The sequence below is a fragment of the Vicugna pacos genome, chromosome 9 (genome assembly GCF_048564905.1).
Source record: "Vicugna pacos chromosome 9, VicPac4, whole genome shotgun sequence".
Taxonomy (NCBI): domain Eukaryota; kingdom Metazoa; phylum Chordata; class Mammalia; order Artiodactyla; family Camelidae; genus Vicugna; species Vicugna pacos.
The window spans coordinates 40353215-40377170 of record NC_132995.1 but is presented as its reverse complement, the minus strand read 5'-3'; the positions used below and the strand labels follow the sequence as shown (position 1 = coordinate 40377170).

The 23956-nt window shown below is 35.1% G+C and overlaps 1 protein-coding gene across 2 annotated transcripts in view; it reads right to left on the bottom strand.

Moving 5' to 3' along the window:
- Positions 1-1158: 1158 nt before the first annotated feature.
- The window catches only part of CBFB (core-binding factor subunit beta), a 47485-nt gene continuing 24687 nt past the window's right edge, over positions 1159-23956 (bottom strand). Inside the window, exons 4-6 of one of the 2 annotated variants that reach the window (XM_031680682.2) lie at positions 21605-21721; positions 13424-13550; positions 1159-3427 (exon numbers count right to left, since the gene is read on the bottom strand). In XM_031680682.2, coding sequence (XP_031536542.1) covers positions 3405-3427; positions 13424-13550; positions 21605-21721 — 267 coding nt within the window. In that variant the 3' untranslated portion in view covers positions 1159-3404. The remainder of the gene's footprint in view (positions 3428-13423; positions 13551-21604; positions 21722-23956) is intronic. The other variant, XM_031680681.2, reaches the window with a different exon arrangement.

Here is a 23956-nt window from a genome sequence, read left to right as displayed (position 1 = left end):
GCATGCACTCTTCCTTGGACCACAAGGGGAAAGCCAGCTCCTAAGCTGTGAGCTGCCATTTGGAGACACCCATGTGGCAAAGAAATGAAGAAGGTCTCTACCCATAACAACCAGCAAAGAGTCAAGGGCTTTCATCCACTGATCTGCAAGAAAATGATGCCACTCGATGGCCAAATGAGTGGGCTTTGAAGGGGATCTTTCAGCCATGGTTAAGCTTTGAGATGACTGTAGCCCAGATTGACAACTTGACTCTTAACTTCGGAAGAGACCTCAGATTAGACCACTGGGTTTAGCATCTTCCAGATTTTTGACCCACAGGAACTGTGAGATGTTTATTGTATTAAGGTGCTAAGTTTTGGGGCAATGTGTTATGCAGCAATGGATGATTCATACAGTGGCTTATCACTTGAACAAGCTCCGCAGTGCCAAATGAGGCATAAATCAAATAAGATTATCTCTTTTCTCAGGCAGCCCCAAACTAACATATCCAAATGCTTATCTCTGGAGGTGATATACTTACTGAACCCATGATGCTACTACTGCTCAAATAATTTTTTGAAATAAACCCTCAAAGTATGAATCCTATTCTTTGAAACTTTTCTTAATAGTGTGAATTCAGCATTTAAAGGTATTTGTTATTTGAAGTAAGTCTGGTGATAAATAAATAATTTTTTTTCTTACGGATCAAGCTTATGGCACGCTTCTAAAGTAAAAGATGTAGGAATATGCCAAGAAAAGTCCTAATAATGTCTGATATAACACCAGCACAATCAAATTGGGTATATATTCCTAGAATGACTAGCTTGAAAGATGGAAGTTATTTGGATGTGCAATTTTTGGAATTCTTCATTTCCTCCAAGGTCACTACTCTATAGTTATAGAGTCATACCCTCACAGAATAGGTAAATCAAGCCAGGTTTTTTGAAAAGTGTAATAAACATTGGGAAATTACTATTCTTTGTGATATTTACATTAAAGATTTTCTTTGGAATTAACAGAAATGACCACTAGATGCCACTGTTGCTGGCAGCGGTTTTTTTAAGGCTAAAAAGCAGGATGCAAGAACAGTTCAGAAACAACAAAGTCAATTTTTATGTCATAACGAACACCAGAACAGAAATTGTTGGATTATGACAATAAAGAGTCAAGACCCAGAAGTTCACTACACAGAAGTTTATTGTGAAAGTAAATTAAACAAACAAACACACAATATGGCTAATGGTGGCAAAAGCAATCTGGTAGCTTAAGGCAAGTTTTGATGGAGATGAATTTAGAAAACATGATGCAATGATGTAATTTTGTTTAAATATAATTATGGAAAAATATCAAATTGCATCAATAACTTAATAAAAGTAGTTTTCAAAGCCTGCACTATTGGAGAAAAAGGGCTCATGATCTTAATGCCAGCATTAAGACAGATGGAAGCAACACAGTGCTAAATGACGGGGAAAATTCAGTATTTACAGAAGGGTGGCAACATGAACACTTAATAACATCTGATCTTAGTTACTGGTGGACTGAAAGCTCTTAGCTAGACAAAATAGAGAAAAATGTACCATCACCATCATGTTATTAAAAAAATTTAAGTGCAGAAGTCAAAAATCAAGGAGCCCTGTGATAAAGTAACCTTAAAACATCACTGTAAGGACCATTTAAAAGGCAATTCCCTTGGGAAATTAGGGCACTAAATGTGTAAACATGTGAGCTGCACAACACCAAATACCAACCAAATTCATTTATAGTACTTAGTTACACAAGATCAGCATGGTCTTTCATGATGCATTATTGTTTATAACACTTTAAACAACTCCTTACCATGCATGATGACTTCAAATATATAACAAATATTTTTATTCCGAGACACAGGATATGTTTATGAATTATAAGACCTATATACAAGAAAGTCACACCTCCCTCACCTATCAAGTATATATAAACATTTTAAATGCAATGACCTTATTCAGACTTCAGTTCATTTTCTCAATTGACCATGTCAGTTTTCAAACTCTTTAAAATAATGTCATTCTATTATGATAAAATACATTTTTGCAAAAATTCAGAAATGTAGTTAACATTTAGTGAATGTGACCATGAAAAATATTTGTAAGGAGGTGCCAAATGACTTAGCACTTTTTTCCAGTCTTGTATTAAAAAAAAGGTTGCAATCAATTTGACAGTGAGCCTATTTAAAAAATATTCTTATACTAATTCATCTCAAAAGGTTCTATTAATAGTCCTTTTGGAAAATACCATATATATAACCTGTGGTTTTTTTTTCCAGAGTAATTAATGGAAGAAAATGTTTCCTCTGCACAGATGAACATTTTCTAAGAAATCTTTCATCATTCAGCATTGTTTTTACAAAAGCATGCGTTATAAAATACACATAAAAGCAGCTATCTTAAACATGATTTTAATACAATATTACCTTTGTAGCTGATTCATCACTGTCTCCAGTTTAATATGTTGTTACATATATGAAGAAGCTCCAGTATCCCTTTTATGATTGACTTAAAAAAAAAAAATCCCTGAATAAAACAGAAGCCAGCCTGCGACTTCTTTTAGGTATTTCAGTAGAACATTACCATCTATGGAGAATATCTCCACACAAACTCATGATTACAGAACAGAATCTAAAACAGATCTGGGGCAGATTAGAGTTAATACCAATTAAAAAATTTTATGTTTAAAAAAGGAAAGAAAAGGAGCTGATTATCAACATTTAAAAGGATACTGTAACTTTAACAACTGTAAACTTTGTGTTAGAAGGCTGTGGCAGACAGCTCTATGCTACCAGGTTTTTTTAGTTTGTAAATAATGCAAACCATCAGCAGTTTTAAAATGACATAGGCTATAAAAACACAAAAGGAAATGGGGGAAACAAAACAAAAAACCAAGAATGCTTATCTAAAATGAAGCTGTATAACCAATATGTCTAAAATTACAAAAACAAACAAAAAAAACAAAAAAACTCAACTGACTGGGGGAAAACCCTCTGATAAAAATTTTAATTTCTTGACTTGTTTTAAAATGACATGAACTTTTAAATTAAAATGGAGGAAAAAAAGAGCTTTACAAGTGGATAGTTTCAACTCACTAAAATAATGCCAACAAGGTAAGCTTGCATAGAAAAAAATTTCAAATTATTACTGGCTACATGCATACAAAATTAGAAATGCAGGTATTATATCATAGTGCAAAACCATAGCAGTTTGTGATGTCTTGTTACTGCCTAAGGTTGAGAAATAGACCGTAGTACCTCCAGTTATCACAGTTTCTGGTCTTTTAATCAATTATTTCTGCCAACTAGAAACAACATATATGTAAAGATGGGGGGGGGGCACATCTGTGCCACTAATTAACGAAGTTTGATATCATCACCACCACCTAAATTGGAACCAGGACTAGGGTCTTGTTGTCTTCTTGCCTGCAATGACAAAAATCGCAATTTTGGGTCAAAATTGTTTTGAAAACCAAAGTGCTAGATAAATAAAAAGTAAGATACAGTAGCACATAAGAAAAGTTTGCAACTAAAAATTTTTCAGCCAATATTTCTACATATAAGAGGAAAAAAGAACATTTTAAATTATGTATGAAATATTTTGCCAAAGTTTCCTTAAAAACCAAGAATAAAAATCTCATTATATTCAAAAGAATATGATCAAAATCTGTACTATGAATAAAAGAACAACAAATCTGCGTTTAGTTTTGGGACTAAAGGATTTATCTTGAACACATCATCCAATCATCTTAGAAGCAAACTTTCCCACTTTTCCTTTTAATAACAGTTGGCATTTATTGAGCACCAACTATATACGCTGGGCACTGTTCTAAGCAATTTTCATGAATGAACTAATTTAATCCTTGCCAATCACCTATAACATAGGTGCTATTTATCCATTTTACAGATAAAGAAACTGAGTCACACAGAAGTACATGGCCTACTTATTACATGATTGAAAAATATATAGTAGTGAATTTTATCTCTCACTGAATTCCATCTCTGCCAACTGAGTTTTAAAATCTCTATCTCAAGAAATAAAATTCAGGATTACTATGGATAAAGTATTGTCTCAAAAGCAAAAATAGAAATGATATTAGAGTCCTTGGTGCACATATATACCCAGAAGCATCTTTTCAACAATACTTAACAACTAAGAGGCTTGACAATTACAAACGCTGAAGATTTCAAGTTTCACTTTAGAATAAACATTTCTATTTAAACTATTTATGGCAAATTAATAGAGAACATCTAAGAACTAACACTGTACATGACACTCTCTCTTAATAGAAGTTTTAATATAGCATAGTGCCCCTCTTTGATCCACATGTAATATATACTTTCAGTCTCTTTCACAAATTCCAATGCATGTTTCTTCTATAAGCATTTGTTTTTTGGGGGGTGGGAATAGGGGAGGTAATTTGGTTTACTTATTCATTTTAATGGAGGTACTGGGGACTGAACCCAGGACCTCATGTATGTTCAGTTTTCACTCTACCCTTGAGCTATACCTTCCCCCCATAAGCATTCTTTTGTGACTACAAATGTCAGACAAGTACAAACATCTGTTTGTATACTGAACCTGGTTCCTTCAACAACAGTTTACTCCATTTTACCAGTTGTTTAGATAAAAAACTTTGAGGTCACCCTTAACATCTCTTTCTATCATACTCAGGAGCAATTCTGATAGCTCTACATTTAAATATATCCTCTGAATCTGACCACTTCTAACTACTTCTACCACCCTCACCCTGGTCCAAGCCTCCATCATCTTTCATCTAGATCTTGTTTTGGCCACCTCTGTTGTATACCAGTAATTGGTATCTGTGCAATCTTTAGCTAAATGGAATTGTATATTATTACCATCAATTGATTCTCTATTGTCTGTCAGTTTTTGGAAACAAATTTAACCAAAAACTGAAATGTCCTGATTTCAATTCTTAAGAGCTAAAACAGTTGCTAGAGAAAGAGCATCCCTGACCTCCAAAGAAACATCTCAACAAGTCACACTTGTACTGTAAAATCAAGTTTAGTCAGAAGCTCCAGTTAAGTCATCATTTCTCAAGAGGGTTATATTGTTTAGACAGCAGTGACACTTAATCACTTTCAAACAAAGCATGTAACACCCAACACTAACTTCTGTGGTGTTTCTTACAAATTCTGGTATTTTTTCCAAGCAGATCTTAACTGTTTGTGATTTGCAGACTGCACGCTGACTACATTTTAGCATATTCCTTTCAATGAACTAGTCAGGTTAATGTTATGCTGCATGGGTACAGACTGAAAGAGCTATGGAATGCATATGGATCAGAAAAACAATCTATGTTCCAAACAATCAATGCTAAATGTAATGCAAGGACAGATCAATTCTGCAAAATCAGAGGTGGTGATATAAGCCTCTGGTTTTAGTCAATGAAGGTTAGAAAGGGGCTGAGCAATGAAGAAACACCAAGGAAAATCAATCCTAATTATGTATTTATAAATCACTACTAACCTACCAATAATACTTTGTGAAAAGGGCATTTCAGCTTTTATCTTGGGATAAGAGGAATTTTCAAATTATCTTAGTAATAGTGAGTGACTCCAAATGAGTGACAAAAAACAGTCATCAGCAGCTGGTGTTCTCCCTACTGGTCATGGCTGCCAGAAGTTGCCATGGGTTTATTTGTTTAAAATATATTTTTGGTAAAAGCTTGGAAAGGAATAAAGAAAAGTTATTATGCTATTTATTTGTGCTTTTAGTTTCTATTTACATTGTAAAGAAGGAATGAGGAAGATGTCAAGGAAGATACTGAAGGAGAATCAAAAACAGGAAAAATAAGGGAAGTCTGACAGCAAGAATAAGAGCAGAAGAGGGAAAGAAGGAGAGCGCTGGGAGACTGGGAGGAAGTTTAATGCTAGAAGGGAAAAGGTATGGGCTGTCATAAGAAGGAGACAAATACAGAAACAGAATTAAGTTCGATGAAATAGCTTCTACAGGACCAGAATTCAACAACTGGATGAACTGTCTTGGGAAGCAGTGCTTTCTACTGTGGTAGTTTTCTAATGGAGGCTGCATGTTTTAGCAGGAAGATGGCAAAGAAACTCTCTGAACTTGATTGTTCTAAAAGCCTTTAAAGTCCGTAATTTCTAGTTTCTTCCTCTCCAGTCAATCCACATGGGCCCTTGATTTTAATGTTTTAAGTTATTTCAGAATAGGTTGTTACTATAAGGCAGACACCCATGAGCCTGTTCAGAATACAAATCGGTTTTTAATATTTATAAAGAATTAATCTAGACATTTTACTATAGACCACTCACTATTAGTTGCTCCTATTTTTTTTTCTTTTAATATACCATAATCCAGAAACAGGGCAAATCCAATTTCTAGATGGCAGTCATGGGATGTCTCCAAAATGAAAAGACAAAGAACAGTCACCAGATACTGGAGCTTTCCCTATTGGTTAGGACTGTGCAGAAGTAGCCAACAGCAGGGATACCCAAATGAAAACGAAAAAAATTTGGTTCATTTCCATTCTTTTATTACCAAGATCATCAAATTGCAGAAAACTTCATGAGAAAATGCCCTAATAATTAAAAACAGCTCCAATTTATTGAGTGCATACCTATCTCCAGATAATGTACAAATCACTTTATGTTTGACACTTGGCTAAATATCAGAACACAGAAGGAAAGAATTTAAGAGCAGCACAGTATCTATACAGTTGAACTCTCTGATACAGATGACATGTCTGAGACCAAGAAGGTTAAGTGATTCCCTCAAGGTTTTATAGTTAGCTGGTGGCAGTGAAAATACAAATTCGGAACTTTAAGAAAGATGAACTTTAACTTGCAATTAGCATTAATGTCAGCCTCCTAAGTCATTGCTATTTCTCCTGATTGCTAAGACTGGAGGAGACATAAAGCAGAAATTTTAAGTCCTAATATGAGAGAAAGAAATGCACTTTCTTCAAACTCATAAAAAAGGTAAAAACAAGGTCAGCAGATAATCATAAACAACCGACAGATACGCAGACTTCAAGAGCTGGTCTAATAGACATGTGAAAAAATACAGGTCTTATAAAGTATACAACTTCAGGACAACTTTCAACATAAAGTGGCATTTTAAAATAATAGAGATCGTGGCAATAACCTGTATTTCTGGGCAAGGATTGGGAAGGCTCTACCACTTTAGTTATGTGATTTTATACAAGCTTCTTATCCTCTTTCAGCCTCAGTTCCTCAAAATGGAGAATACATTTTATAAGAGCATTTAAGAACCCAAGTGTAAAACAAATAATGTGGAGTACACTGCCTGGCACATAGTAAGCACTCCTGCTTTGGTATTACAACAAAGCTGCTCATCACTTCTCAATTTATCTATATGAACTTTTCAAATAAAGAAATCTGCATCTTGCAGATGAGAGTAATTTTTATAAGCTAAAACAAGGTTACAACGAATTTTAATAAAATCTACATTTCCTCTGATAGAGACCAAAGCAAGACTTGTTCTCTCTTAGTATGGGAGAAGGCAGACCTAGCATCCTCTTCCTCCCTCCCTCATTCATCCTCTTCTGATTCTCATTCTTAGTCTGAGTTCATATTCCAGGTTCACTCTCATCTACTGCCTATACCCAAAACACACCTCAGGAAGGCCCAGTGGACACAGATTTTTGTTATTTTGTCCTTACATAAAAATAAGTCTTGGCAGAGTTAAGTGATTTGAAAACTGAAGTCTATGGGAATTTAAAATAAATAGAGGCTGAGATTTTTCTCTTGGATCACACAGAATTGAAGGCTTCAAAAACATACAAAACACAAATATAAAAACCACATAAAGTCTTTTGCCTGTTTTTACTTCCAAATAATTTCCACATAATTCTCATAAGATTTGCTGAATTGCACTAAAACTGCCTACAGTAGAATAAGCAATAATTGTTTACCCATTCTCTGACATTAAAGACAACAATTTACTTGCCAAAACATGTAACCTAACCAAATGAAAGCATTTCTAGATAACAACAGAGAAAATCTCTTTCAGCACCTGTTCACCATGCAGCTGAATTAAGAGCCAAAGGTACTATATCACAGTTTTAGGTTAAGAGGCCAATCAAGCTGAAGGCTGTCTCTAGACACACCGAGAGAGTGTATGAGCTGCTATCAGAGATGAGACAGGTATCTTCCCAGTTTATTTATGACCAAAGCACTCAGTCTGTCCCTTATCAACCTCAATGTTCCATCACAAAATCCCAAAGTAAGGCACTGGAATTACAGAGATGTATAACCTGAAGGACTGCCACGGGTTAACATGTCAGCAGTTTTAAATCATGGAAAAATTCTCAGGTAAACAGGCACTGGACTACTTCTACGCGGCAGCAGATATCCAATGGGCAGGCACTTCATAGAAGAAATATCCGATTATTTTTTATTTTTTAATATCTACTTTTAAAAACTTTTGGGGAGTATAATTTATTTTATTTATTTATCTTGGGGGAAGGTAATGAGGTTTATTTATTTTTTACTGGAGGTAGTGGGGACTGAACTCAGAACCTCGTGCATGCTAAGCATGCACTCTACCACTGGCTATACACTTCTCCCTTTAATGCCTATTTTTTATTAAAGTATAGAAGAGTGTACAAATCATAAATACATGCATGATGAATTTTCACTTAGTGAAATTTCATTAGTTACACCCATGTCAAGAAATATAGTATCACCCAGATCAAGAAATATAGTATCACCAAGCTTGGAAGTTTCCTCTTTGTGCTCCCTACTTGTCACTACTCAGTCCCCAGGGTAACTGCTATCTCTACAAAGAGAAGCTAAAAAAAGTTCAAAATCCTTTTTTGTTGTTAAAATACAACACCAGAATATAAAACAGTATGGCAACGTATCTTTGACTTTCACAGTCTAAAGTTAGTATACACCTGCCTTTACTGCCACTCCAGATACGTTGTGAACTAAGATGCACAGAAAGACGGGGTAAAGAAACCTGCTTCCAATGAGGCCCATTTTAAGTGTCATATACTGAGTTAGGCAGCAATCTGGGAGGTAGCGTGCTAGCTCCATTTTACAGATGAGGCTCAAGAGGATAAAAAACTATCTCAGTGTCACATGGCAACAAGTAGTAGAGCTAGGATTCAAAACCAGACAATCTATTAAAAACCTCATGCTCATCTACTACCTGAAAGGTTCTCACGTCAAATCCTGCCAGTTACTGGGTTCCCTGAAAACACCCCAGGTACTCCAGGAGAAGAGAATAATCCCTACACCTGCTTCACCTGGAACAGTGCCCTTTTATCTACTTTATACATTAAAGTGCTGCATAAAATTTCAAATGAAGACAGGAGTTCACATTTTTTAAAACAGCCTATACACCAGAGAATACAGATAGCAAGTTTTAGAATCTTCTGTTTTCATCATTCTGTATTAACACTAGTAACAAAATTTATTTCTCTTCTTAACAGGTAAAAGAGGCACATGATACAAAATTCAAAAGGTATAAATGATAAAGAATGAAAAATGATCACTCAAGGAGTTTTAGAACAGATTTCAGGTTAAAAGACACTGATGAAAACCAAAACCACTTGGAGCTCTGCTTCCTACTGTTAGTAACCTTAACCTTATATGTATATTAAATGCTCATGAGCACCACCGTTACAAGTTTAGCATGTCAGGGTTAGAGGCCTCAGAGGTTATCCAAACAGGGGCAGGACATCTCTAAGCTTCTGTGCTGCCAGGATCTGAGACCTCCAAGGACCATTCACTGGGTTACTGCCACCCACGAGTTACCACTGCTCCTTGGCCCTTGTCTCTAGTCAGGCATCAGGACCACCCACTGGAACCATTATTATTCTTTACTTCATTAGCTTTTTCGTTTCCAGGCAAAATGGTTTCTAACTTCTGGCAGATTTTATTTTTCAATGTAATCATCTTTATGGGTGATGTGGAAATTCATTTTCCAGTGCTAGACTGTACTTGTGGAGACCTTTGGTTAGGAAACTTGTTTAAGTCCTCACTCTTCCTTTCATTAACCAACTAACTGAAAGTCAATTAATTTTTCTCAGAGTCTGTTTCTTCAAATGTAAAATGAATATAACTCAAGTGAATGAAAGAAAACTATTTTTATAAAATTGTTACTTTTTAAAAAACAAAATTAAAAACCACAAATAAAAAGAATGTTCAGTTCCATTTTGTAAGGCCCCCAACCAATGTTTGAATTACAAGGAGGAAACACAACATTTTTTTCCAATGTTCTCCTTTTAGGAAAAAGGAGATAAACTACAAGAACATAAACTGACGTCGGGAATTTTTCATGGATTAAAAAAAAGAAGCAGCAGCAAAATACACATGGGGAGAGGGTATATAGCTCAGTGGTAGAGTGCATGCCTAGCATACACGAGGTCCTGGGTTCAATCCCAAGTACCTCCATTAAAACAAACAAACAAACAAACAAACCTAATCGCCACCTCCCAAACAAAACAAATACGTATGTGCAAAGTGCCAAAAATCATGCATACCCAAAACTCCCCTAAGCCAATGCAAGCTCTGGAGTCAGAATCCAGTCCAATTTTCTAGATGACAGTTCTCTGTAAGAACTGAATTTTTAAACTACTGCCATAAGGGACTACAGGATCCTAAATCATTGATGAAAATCCAACCATTTTCTCTATGCTCTAGGTCATAATGCAGGGAAAGTGCCCTAATACACTTTAGAGAACTAAAAGGATGTTCTTGTTAGCCAGATAATTCAATTAACTGGAACCTTTGGTAGAGCTTTAAGCACTAAAGAAGTACTTTAGAGCTATTATTTGCTGTAGGCATACAAATACCAAGCATCATACTAAGTGCTTTACAGGCATTTTTCCCTTTTAATTCTCAAAACAATTTCTGTAAGAAAATGGGCTTAAGATAGATTGTCAAGTGATAGAACAGGAATCTCAGCTAGGCCTGACAACAAAGCTCAGGTGCTCAGCCACTCACATAAAACTGACTGGAAACAACCTATCTGAGCAACAAATCTATCAAAAGACTATTTTTGTCTAGACACAAACATAAACTCACACACCAAAATATTTTTCTTCAAGAAACACTATTTATAAAAACAGTCAAACATCTTAGAAAAAACAATTCTTAGTTTCAAATAATCTATAATTTTATTTAAAGCAAAATACATGCAAAAAAATTCTAAATAACTGTTTCATTAATTGTCAAACAGTTATTCTTCAACTATACTGTAGCTGAATAGCACTTTTTATAAAACAGTTCTTTCATTCATTTAAAATCACGTTAGCATGCTCCAGAAAGACTGACCAGTTATGTTCTCTGACAAGGCATGACCTCTTATTCCTTCACTCCTTTGCATCCACTGTTCCTTGTCAAGAACACTTTCCCTAGTTTGTCCAGCTGGCAGACTAACATTCCTCCTTCAAATCTCTGCAAGTGTATTCTCCTTTGAATCCTCCGAGCAGAGGCAGATGCAAGCATGCCTTTCTGTGCACCACCACTGTTCCCCTTTTGAACCTCCATTATGGATGGCTGCTGCTAAAGTATACTGCAAATATCTGTTTAAATATCTATTTTCCCTCAAGACTGAGCTGATGTTCAAGGACAGAAATCATGCATTTTCATCTATATATTTCTCAGTCCCTAATGCAGAATCCAGCACAACACAGTTGGGGTTCATTACTTAATAAATTACCTAATATAAACCAACAAATTATAAACATTTAAAATCTTTCCAGAGACCATTAATATCTATTATTCTACTTTAACCTACAGGCTCTAGTTTTCAGACTGGCAGAGTAGGAGCTGTTTTTTTGAAGCTCTCCACTTGACAACTAAACGCAATGTCCAAATACTGCAGTGGGTCATGTGGAAGTCACAAAATCAGGGGCCCCATTTCATTAGGGATCACACTACAATGGAGGACAGGCATGTTTCTATATAGTGTTCAGTAAGAACAATAACAGAAATAAGAAGTGCTTTGGAAACTACAAAGTAGAAGGGCTAATTATGATTAAGAAGGTTGGAGAAGGGACTGACAGATAACGCTTAAGCCAGGCCTTGATGATGGGTAGAAAAGTACATTCTCAGTCAGGGAACAAACAGCATGAACAAAAAGGTTCAGAAATATAAGATAAATGCATATTATACATTAAAAAAACTTCTTGCTATTACAGATGCAAGCATTCTTAAAGAAAATATCACAGGCAGTTTGATCACAAGAACTGTAAGAGCTTTGGTTGGGGGTTAATAGCTCAGTGGCAGAGCACATGCTTAGCATGCATGAGGTCCTGGGTTCAATCCCCAGTATCTCCATTAGGAAAAAAAAAAAAAAAAGAATCATAAGTGCTTCAAAGAAAATAAATGTATTTCATGATATCCCTCTTGTCCCTTCTCCTAGATAGAAAGTAATCTTGGGGACATCATCAGTTGCTGTCAGCCTATTAAATCAATTCACTCACTGACAAAGGGAAATATCAACCATTAAAAGATAATTTTATTTCAAACATTAACCACTAAGTAGGCTTGATTTTTTTCATTTATTCTTAAAAATATAATATAAACACGAAATAATATCAATAATATCAGCTGACACCTAGTCAGTGCCACAGTCTCTAAAAGTGCTTTCACGTGTGTTTACTCATTTAATCCTTACAATGGCCCTATGATACAGGCATGATTATCAGCCCTATTTTATAGATGAGGAAACTCAGCCATAGAAAGGTGAAATAAGTTGTCAGAGGTGACAAAAAAAGTGGCAGAGCCAGATTCAGACCTTGTAGTCTGGCTCTAGAGTCTGGGCTCTCTTAACCACATTCTTTCTGTAGACACACACACACTTTTTAATTAATATAAACAATAGTGTACATACAATTTTGTGCATAGAAAAACTATAAATTTTCTCTATTATATAACATTTGACTTTTTTTAAAAAATGTGGAAACATATAATAACATAAAAACTACCATCTTGACCATTTTCAAGTACACAGGTAAGTAGTGGTAAATAAGCACAGTGTTGTGCAACCAATCTCCAGAACTCTTTTTCATGCCTGGAAATTCTATTTAGTTGATAGCTGTATCAAATTTAAACACTAGATAAGACTAAATTTGAGTGTTTTAAGACTGAAGTAGACATGGGTAATAAAACAATAAAAAGACACAAGAAAGTGATTACTATAAAAAGAGGTAAGATATTTGGATCAATGAACTAATAGAAAATACACCTTATGATAGTAAATGATTTTTATGAGAACCAATACATGAGGAACTCATATATAACCTTAAAATTAAGACTAAGTTTCTTCATAGCAATTATATTTAATAAACACAAAGTCACAGAGTACACCTTTTTAAAAATGAAAGACATTAAACTATTTAAAAACATTAAGCACAAACATCACAAATAGAGCCTGAGAGTTTGGGGGAAAGTACTAACCAGTTACTGCCAGCAGCTGTGAAACTCTCACCTCCATTTCCTCCCGATGAGACCTGTCTCTATCTTCAAATTCGCGTGTCCTTCTCCGAGCCTCTTCAAAGGCCTGTTGTGCTAATGCGTCCTCCTGCTGTCATAAGAATACATGAAACAGATAGTTTAATTCTGATTTATATTAAAAAATTAAAATTTGGGGCGTGTCTTATTTTTTGAAGAAAATGAAGAGCAGAGTATTTCTCAAAATAAAAGAGCCAAAAAAATTAATATAAGAGCAATTTTTAAAAGAAAACTTCAACATTTTCATGTCCTATTATAACACCTTGAAAATAGTAATCAGGTTCAATCATATTCTAGCAACTGAAAGTGCTCTTTCATATTCTGTCTTTACCTCATCCTACTCACCAAAATAAAATCCTGATCAAATCAATATTTAAATCACAGAAGTACAAAAAAAAATTGGTATGTATTTCTACCATGTGGGGATAAGACAGGCCCTCTAATTATGACACGAAAGTCAGACATATAAAAAAGAGGATATTAACAGAATTGATTATATAAATGCTAGAAACTTCTAGACTATTACTAAAAAGTAAATAAAATTCTAAGGGATATTATCAAGAAAAACTATTTGTAACATATAACAAATCTACCCTAATCCTTTCCAAACTAATGGATAAAGATCTGCACATGAAGGAAACCGAGATACCTCAAAGTTACTCTGTCTAAAAGGCAATCAATTTAAACTTTCTCTTTACTCTTCCTCAGTCTGGTTGGTGGCACCACCCACTCATTTCTGCCAGGAACCTGAGCCTCCTTTGACACTTCACTTCCCCCTTGTCTCCAGAGAGCCTATCACCAAATCTTATCCATCTTATCTCCTAAATATTTTTTGAATCTTTAATCTCCTTTTCATTTCTACAAACATTCTCAAGTTCAGGCTCTTAAGATCTCTTACCCAAATTACTGTGAAGTCTCTTCCTTCTGCCATCCCCCAATCCACAACAGAGCCATGAGAGCATACCTTCTAAAGTAATCTTACCATAATACTCCCCAACTTAAAAAGCCCCCTGGCTCAAGCTTTGCAGTCACATACTTCTCAACATTAGGATTCTCAATGGCACACCTGAAGAAACTAAAAAATCAAAAACAATACCAAAAAAGTCATCAATATTCACCATTCTAGATTCACTGCAGCAAAAGGTGGCCAGGTAACTCAGTTCTTGCCAATGAGACAGAAGCATAAGTTACCTAATGAGGCTTCTAAGAAAGTCATTAAGAGACATTTCACCTTTCCTCCTGCCTGGGAACTGATGTAATGACCAGAGATACAGCATCTTGCAAACGTAACAGTGAGAATGTAGCCATAACCGAGCACAGTATACCAGGAAAACGAAAAGATCCATGGCCCCTAATAATATAATTAAGTGCTATGCCAGGCCTGGACTGTGTACTGTTGATATCTTGTTCTGCATGACAAATCTTTCATTTGGCACTGTTAGTAAGGTGAATACTTGTAATTTTCACTGACACAAAATTGAAACATATGATTAAGTTTCTACTCTTATGATGCATTTACTAGTTTTATGACCAAGGGCAAGGCATTTCCTTTTCTAAGCCTCAGTAAACTCACATGTAAAATGTACATAGTAGTAATACTTTATGAGATTAAATGAATTAACATATAAAAATGCTTAAAAAATGCTTAAGTATCCTGTCTGACAACATTCAATAAGTGCAATTATTTCATAAGCATTTATGGTTATATATAATTCACACATTCGACTAAACATTATTATACATACCAACTCTATTTTCAGAATGTACTATATAAGCCAGAGTTACCTGCAAAAGAACTCTATTCCCAACTCCCAAAGGATTTTTCTTATTTAGTTAGGTATCAACTGGGACATGTCTACTGATAACAGGATATCCCTCTGTCCTGTGCATCCATTCACTCTTTCACTTACTCCACAAACATTTAGTCTTTACTACATCCAAGACACTGTGCTAGATGCAATGCATACAATGTGTAGGAACAAATGGTGCTTTTCCTCACAGGTTCTGGTCTAGCAGGGGAGGTGTACAACAAACAAATAATTACAAACATCAGTATATAATTAGCAACCATGATTAAGAACAGTAGAGAAGAATTACAAGATGAAATGAGAGCATATAACATGAGATGTGATCTAATTCCCTAAGTAAGTTATTAGCCCCTAATGTGTATTCTAGCAATGATCACACATTTTACCTCATTAAAAGAAAAAAAAAGTATCACTACTAATAATTGTAGTACAATAAGCCAAAAGAGATTTGGTAGCCTACCAGTCTCTAATTTCACCTTTCGCCTTGGTCTTTTCTAGTGAGATGTGAAAAGTATGTGCAATGACCAGAGTCTGCACTTTTTTTTTTTTGAGGGGTAGGAGTAATTAGGTTTATTTATTTTTAGAGGAGGTACTGGGGATTGAACCCAAGATCTCGTGCGTGCTAAGCATGTGCTCTACCACTTGAGCTATACCTTCCCCCAAGACTGCACGTTAATAAATGGTTAAATCTGAAAGCAATTACCAGTGTCATCCTGATCCTTTCCCATTGTGAGCTGAAGTAACACCTTCCCAAGGACAGCATAAAGGATACTTGCTGATACAACTACACGCTCACCGATAAAGTATGCTGAAATGGCTAGGGACAACTAACTCTACCCAGTCTCAGGTGGTAGCTTTTAGCACTCCGGTTCCTACCAACTACTTGTCACACTAGTCTGTTAGTCTGTGGTCTATACCACAGTCTGCACAAAGTAGTCAGAAGGGGTCATCATAAAAGGTAGTTGGGCGTTTGTAAAACCCATGTGGGAAATAAAGGCCTAGCAGTGTTCTCATAGAGCATATATAGAATATTCTGACCATTCCTGTGGCACTGATTTTGTCTTTATTGTATTGCCTAAATCTATAACTATATTCATTTCAGTTTGGTATTACTTACCTTTCTGTGCAATGAATTTAAAAAATACAAGCACATGTTTAATGAAAAATTAAGAATCAAATTGGTTTCCTGGAAAATTGATAATGAATGTATGATTTGTACAAAATAACATTTCCCGTTCTCTGTGGGGATCAGAGTACCACTGATCACATGAAAACCAAAAGAAAGAAATCCGCTGAAGAAGCAACAACATATACTCCAAAGGCAACAATTTAACATGTGCAGCTGCAAATGGTACATTTAACATCACTGTAGAACACAACTTTTAATTTAAATCAAATGACTCTTATAAATTTTCACTCACATTCTCGTGCACATACAAAAAGCAAAGCTGTTCATATGTTGGCTTTACTGACAGAAAAAACTTGCAAAAAGCTAAAGGACACCAGATTTACATCAGTGTCAGGTACTCAAACAGAAAATCTGTACATCCCAACAATGGTTCAATTTTTCTAATTTTATCATAGAATCAAAATAGAACTTTTGGAAGGTCATAACATTGAAGGTGAAACTACTTTTGTGACGGCTACAGTAAATTAATTTAAAGAGTACAACAGTGAAGAAAAAATTATTGGCTCTTAAATTGATAATACAAATACAAATGCTGGTGGTGCACATTGTATTAAAAAATGTTCTCAGTGAATTTTTTAAAACTACGAAATAGAAATTTACTAGGAACTAGTTGCAGTACATATCTAATTCATAATTGTTATCCCAACAATTCTCATACAAAGAAGTGAGATATTTTGCCAATCATTTAGACATTAGAGTTGCATAAATTACAAATATATTTATGCACACATAGTTAACTATAAAATGTCTGTGACAAAATCAATGCTGAATACAAAAAAAATTCACATAGCATTACACAGGCACTTGGGAATTAAAAAATCTGAGCCTTTGAAAAACCTCTCTGAAATCAACCTAGCTTCTAAAATGGCATTAGAAAAAATTAAATTACATTATGTGGCTCACATTTGAATTCTACTGGACAGCACTGTCCTAAAATACAGCTTGATGAATTTTCACAAACTGAACTTTCCATGGAGCTAGAAGCCATATGAAGAAATAGAATAGTACCAGCATCTCAGAAGTCTTTTTCCTCTACTCTAGTGCCTAGCCTGTTCTTCCAAGGGTAAACCACCATCCTTCCTTCTAACAACATGTATTATTAGTTTTACCTAGTTTTGTACTTTATATAAATGGAATCATACAGCATGTGCTTTTTTTGTATACTCAATATGTTTGTGAAATTCACCTGTATTGGTGTGCTAGTTGTAGTTTTTCATTTTCATTGTATTTCTTTGTGTGAACATGCAATTTGTCCATTCTACTGTTAATCGGTATTTGGGCAATTTATAGTTTCTGGCTATTACTAATAATGCTGCTACAAATGTCCTATTTGTTGAATATATGTATTCATTCCCATTGCATATCATGCCTTAGAGTAGCACTGCTGCTGGATCATCAGTATACCTAAGTGCAGTTGTATTTACTGCCAGTTTTCCAAATGCTGTGTCAATTTTATGTAATCAATCAAACACCAACTGTTGTTCTACATCCTTGCCAACATTTGTTAAAGGTACTCTGAACAAAGGCAAAAAGGCAATACCTGTGAAAATATTTCAGTTGAAATATTTATACAATTTAATTCTAAAAAATGGAATTGTGACTAGCCTCTGTTTATCTCTAAGCTCACCAGGTACATCAGCATCTGTTAGAGAATTTTGTCCTTATGGCAGAGAATGAACAAGCTTCCCTATGTATCTCTTCTTATTAGGACACTAATTCTATGGTATCAGGGCCCCACTCTTGTGACCTCATTTAGCCTTAATTACTTCTATACAGGTCCTATCTCCAAATACAGTCATACTGGGAGTTGGGGCTTCAAAATATGAATTTTGAGGGGTCACAAACATTCAGTCCACAATAGCTGGTAAACAGTGGGGCCGGGAATCACAATTCACGGCTATGGAGCTCCTACTCCTAGGTTCTATACTTCATGGCCTGTTTACTTTTACTTCCAGATAATTTTGGGATAGGGAAAGCTCCAGAGAAGTGCTGACTGTTGACTGGTTGGCATCCCCTGCTTTGAAGTTTTTACATTACATTATGTAAGGCCTATTATTATATTAGTTTACTATCACAACAGATGGTACTTACTGGGGCAACAGGGCTTGGAAAATTGTAAGTATAGAAAATTCTGTGGGTTAAACTTAAAATTTTTATCTATCATTTTAGTAAAATATTTCAGTTTTAGAAGTCAACTCAACCTGAAATTCCCCCTTATATAAATTCAATCTGCTGTATCACTTATTACAGAAACAACCTTCTCAATTGCCAATTACCTACAATTTTTCTGAAAGATTTAGGTACTCCTTATCCTGGAACTCAAGGTAGCAGAGATTCTTTCTTAAGAATTTTAACTTTGAACCTTAAATTTTTACTAGGAAGGTTTTATTTTTTGATCTCTCTCTTTTTTTTATCTTTTTAGATTTTCCTTTAGGTTAGAAGTCCAAGATCAAGGTGACTGCAAGTTTGGTTTCTTCTGAGGCCTCTCTCCTAGGTTTGCAGATGGCTGTCTTCTCACTGTGTCCTCACATGTTCCGTGTTGTCTGTGTCTGATCTCTTCTCTCCCTCAACCCCTATCCCTGGTAGTTTTTTTTTTTAAATTGAAGTATAGTTGATTTCAGTGTTCTGTTTGTTTCAGATGTACAGCAAAGTAGTTCAGTTTTATTATATCTGTACTTTTTCAGATTCTCTTCCATTGTAAGTTATTACAAGATACTGAATACAGTTCCCTGTGCTATACAAGACTTTGTTATTTTTTGATCTCTGAAGAAAATTCCTACATTTCTATATAGAGAACATGGGAAGAGATAACAGAAATAACAAAAAGAGAGCTCGTTTTTATTCTTGCCTTTATTCGAACTTGATTAAGAGGATTAATATTAAATAATTGAAGAAAATTAACACTCACTAATAATTAGATACTTTGACATGTTCTTTTAGCATTTTGAATGTCATCACACTACCTTCTGGCCTCCTCAATTTCAAAAGACAAGTCAGCTGTTAATCTTACTGTTGCTTCCTTGTATGTAAGGAAGTCTTTCTTGGGGAGGGTAGGTAATTTTGTTTATTTTTTAATGGTGGTACTGGGGATTGAACCCAGGACCTCATGAGTGCTAGGCATGCACTCTACCACTGAACTATACCATCCCCCCAAGGAAGTCTTTCTTGCTGCTTTCAAGATTCAGTTTCTTTCTAACAGTTAGACTTTGATGTATCTAGGTTAGATTTCTTTGTATTCATCCTACTTGGAGTCTCACTGAATTTCTTGGATATGGAGATGACTATTTTTCATCAACTTTGGAAGTTTTCAACCATGATTTCTTAAAACATACTTTCTGCGCCTTTCTTTCTCTCCTATCAGGGATTTTCATTACACATATCTTGGTATGTGTGCTGGTGTCCCACGGTCTAAGACTGTTCATTTTTGTTCTCTCTTCTTTCTGTTCTTCAGACTGGATAACCTCTATTAATCTAAGTTCAAGTTCACTAATTCTTTTTTCTGCCATCTGTTGAGCAGAAGAAAACAGCTCAAATCTGTTGAGTCTACAAATTTTTCATTTCAGTTATTGTGTTTTTCATTTTTGCAACCTTATTCTCTTTAATAATTTAGATCTCTTTATTGATATTCTATTTTATAAGTCATTGTCATAATTTTCCTTCAATTCTTTAAAGGAAAAAAATTTCCTTTAGTTCTTTGAACATACCAAAAAATAATTGCTTTTAAGTCTTTTGTCACTAAGAACCATCATCTGAGCTCCCGTAAAGTTTCTATTGCCTGCTTTTTTACCTGAGTATTAGTTGCATTTTCATGCTCTTCTGCATATCTTACAATTTCTTGATGAAAACTGGATATTTTAGATAATATACTATAGCAACTCTGAATTCTGACCCCTGCCTCTAGCATGCTGTTGCTGGTTTTTGTTTGTCTGCCTAGTGACTTGCCTAGACTAATTTTGCAGTCTATTTCCCCAGCAGTGCTCAGCCTCTGATGTCATTGTTTAGTTTACTTTTGTTTTTTTTTCCTTTTTAAGCCTTGCTTTCTAGGGGGTTGCCCCTGAGTCAACATAATTTAGTGGTCAGCCAATGATTGGTCATAGGTTCTGCTTAAACACCTTAAGCCAGAAGGCTTCCATCCCTTGCCACTGGATCCATGTATGGCTTGGGGGAATACGTTCAAAGTGCAGGAAGTTTATTGTCTACCTGTGTTCGGTCAGTGACTAGTATATTTCTAGGGCCCTCTTTGTCCTCTCCTGAATAGATGTAGCCTTGCACATATACACAGCCTTCTGGAACATGAGGAGGTGTGGCTTTTTTAAACGTATGGTCTTAATAGGGCCCACTTCAGCTATCTTTTCTCCTAGATTTCCCTGATAAACTTCTGGTTAGTCTACCATTTTGTTGCTTCCTGCAACATTAACTTTCCCCGACTGTTCGTCACAGAGACTGCAGTTGTTTTCAGCAACATCCCTACTCTAAATAAAGTCCACTCTCTCTGATAGGACAGCAAAGCTGCCAATCCTCATGGCTTCCCCTGTCTACCCAGGGTAGAACTTGAGTGACCACAGAGCTGAGGGAGGACACAGGAACAGGTCCTGACTAAAATGCCAAACTATCACTGTTGTTACTGAAATTCACTAGCTTTGTTTGAATAAATGCCTCTTAATTTATGACCTTTGGTTAATATCCAGAGACCACAAATGAGTTTTTTGGTTTGTTTTTTTTTTTACAATTTTGTTAGGTTTACTCACTGCTTTTTGGGGAGAGAATCTGCCAAGTTCCTCACTCAGTCGTTCCGAAAGTGCTGCTCCTACATTTTATTTTAAACTGCTTCCCACCCCCAATGTTCTAAAGGTCCAGAACAAATATTAAACAGAATCATTTACAGGACTTTGAAGTGCCCCACCAAGTACATAGTGGTAATCCAACGAAATTTAGAACCACTGAAGGAAAAACTTTCCCAAAACTAGGACCAAAATTTGGATCTCAACCTCTTCAGGATTCCTCAAGACTACTCAAACATGAGCTCTTCTATATTTACTCTTAAAGACTGTGTAAAATAGATCTCCAGACAAAGGCAAGAATAGGGGTAGATAAAAGGACCACGGTCAGTAAAGCCTTAAGTCACCCTACCTGGGCTCGCTCCTCATCAAATTCCAGGCAGCCCATACCATCCAGTCTCTGGAGATCAATCCAGCCTTTCCAGATAACACAGACTCCATTCAGAATCATGGGAGCCTTCAAATATACCTGAGACACAGAAAATGAGGATGAAAACCAATGATAAGCCATCAGACATATGAAAAACAAAGCATCAACTTACTTATGAAAACTGCAGCTTTCTTTGGGGAAAAAAGATAAATATAATTGCAAAATTAAGAATTATTGGAAAGTATATGAAGCAGAGCCTGTGACCAAATTCTATAAATTAAGTTAATCTGGTTTACCAGGATTTTATTACCAATCAGTTTTTCCATAGTATTTTAAAAAACTGTATAAGGTGATACTTGAAAAAGACACCATTTCTCTTGCTGAAGTTAGGACAATCAGGTACTTTGCCTTGATTTTTGAATTCTGAGTAGAAAGATACAGAGATGGAAAACAACTGGAAATCACTAGCCCATGAAGAGAGCACACACTGTTTCCCTCTATTTGGATACCTGGAGCCTCCCAGGGTCAGGCTCTTCATATTCCCTTTCAGTTTTACAAGCTACTTCATAGATTCTTGATAAGTAATGCTGTTTTTTTGTTTGTTTTCTTTTTCACTTAAGTTAGCTGGAATTGATTTCTACTGCTTTTACTCAAAGAACTTTACTACTACACTGTTTATTTATTCATACTAAAGAGAATTCTTCTGTTTCAAGCAAATAACCCTAGAGCAAAAGTCACAAATCATACACTTTAGGTATGATTTCCAAATTTAGATCACTTTCATTTCTGATCACCAAATTAACTTCATATTGCCTGAAAATATAATTACTCTCAAGAGCAATTAAGGATCCATCAAGAAAGGAAAGGTGCTGCTATCTTCTTGAGGTGAGTATTTTATTGTGATATAGTAAGAAATGTAACAAAGGAGAAATTTGTTAGTTCCTACAATCTCCCTCACTGTAACACCACAGTATCCTAATAGTTACTTCAAAAAAACAACATTGTTATTTTAGGTCTTCTCTACCTCATTTAACATGGGTTTCTGAATAAAAAGTAGCACAGATTTTTAAAAATCATTTATTGCCTTAACGAGATTTTTTCAAATGCAGAGGAAGCAGGACTTCAATGAGCTTTCAAAATTCCAGGTTGTCAAATGTATCTTTATCAATAAGGTTCTTTGTCTGCCTATACTAAATATATTTTCTTTGGATAATCCCAGTGCTTTTGTGAGATAAAATTAACATTATTTATTACCTACATTACATAAAATCAGTAACAGTTTCTCATTTTGCAGAAAAAGCTAGAAGCATCATCTTTTTCTTTATTCAGTTTTAAGCAATTTCTTCAACAAAAAATCTTGAGACATTCTTGTCTTTAGAGAAGTTTAATAAGAATAGACAGTCAGTAATTATAAATAATGCTAGAAAAATTACTAGCAAAAAATGACTAGTGAGAAACCTGCAAAATAAAACCTAAAGGACATATGCCTTCCTAGTACATATGTATGTCATTCCCCTCCACTACTAAACACAACTATTTTTCCTGTTAAGGGCTCCAATAAACTATGCTGAACCAATTTCTACTGACATTGGGAAAAAAACATAAGGTTCCATTTCTCCTCCCACTTGGACCAAGGGAAACAGTCCACAGTTATAGCTGAGACCGTTTAACCACACACTTCCTTCTGCTCTGATAAGTGCTCATTCTCTTCCACAATGTGAATTTAAAACTCCACTGGTGTGCACCTAGTCAAACAAGTGACTGTGATGACTTTATATTCAATACCTCATAAAAACTAAAGACAATACACCTTCATATTTGCCTATCAATTATAACTTGACTTACCATATTCTCTAATCAACATTCCCACCTATCCTTTCTAACAGAGGAGAGGCTGCCACATAGTGAGGAGTATAACATTTCACCCATTGATGTAGCTCAATTTTTAAAATTCTTACACTAAACATAAAGATAATCCTCATGTAAAGTAGAGAAAGGTCAACTTCATGATCAAGTTCTGTAGTCTTCATCAATGACTTGTATCTTTTAGTTTCAAAGATTCCATACCCTAGCTTATTCATATTAACTTCTATAGTCAAAAAATATTTTCCTTATGAAATTACTAAATTTTTAAAAAGCTGATTTATTACTTCTTTATAAAAGTTCTCTCAAGACTAAGAAAACCACTGATCTGTTTTGGGAAATTCCTAAATGGGTTCAGAAAATGGCTACAGTTCATAATCAAGACAAGTGCCTGGAATTGTAATTTAAAATAATATTTAGATGATCCAGTGATTTATTTAGATGTTCACATTCAAATAAATAAGAGTTTTA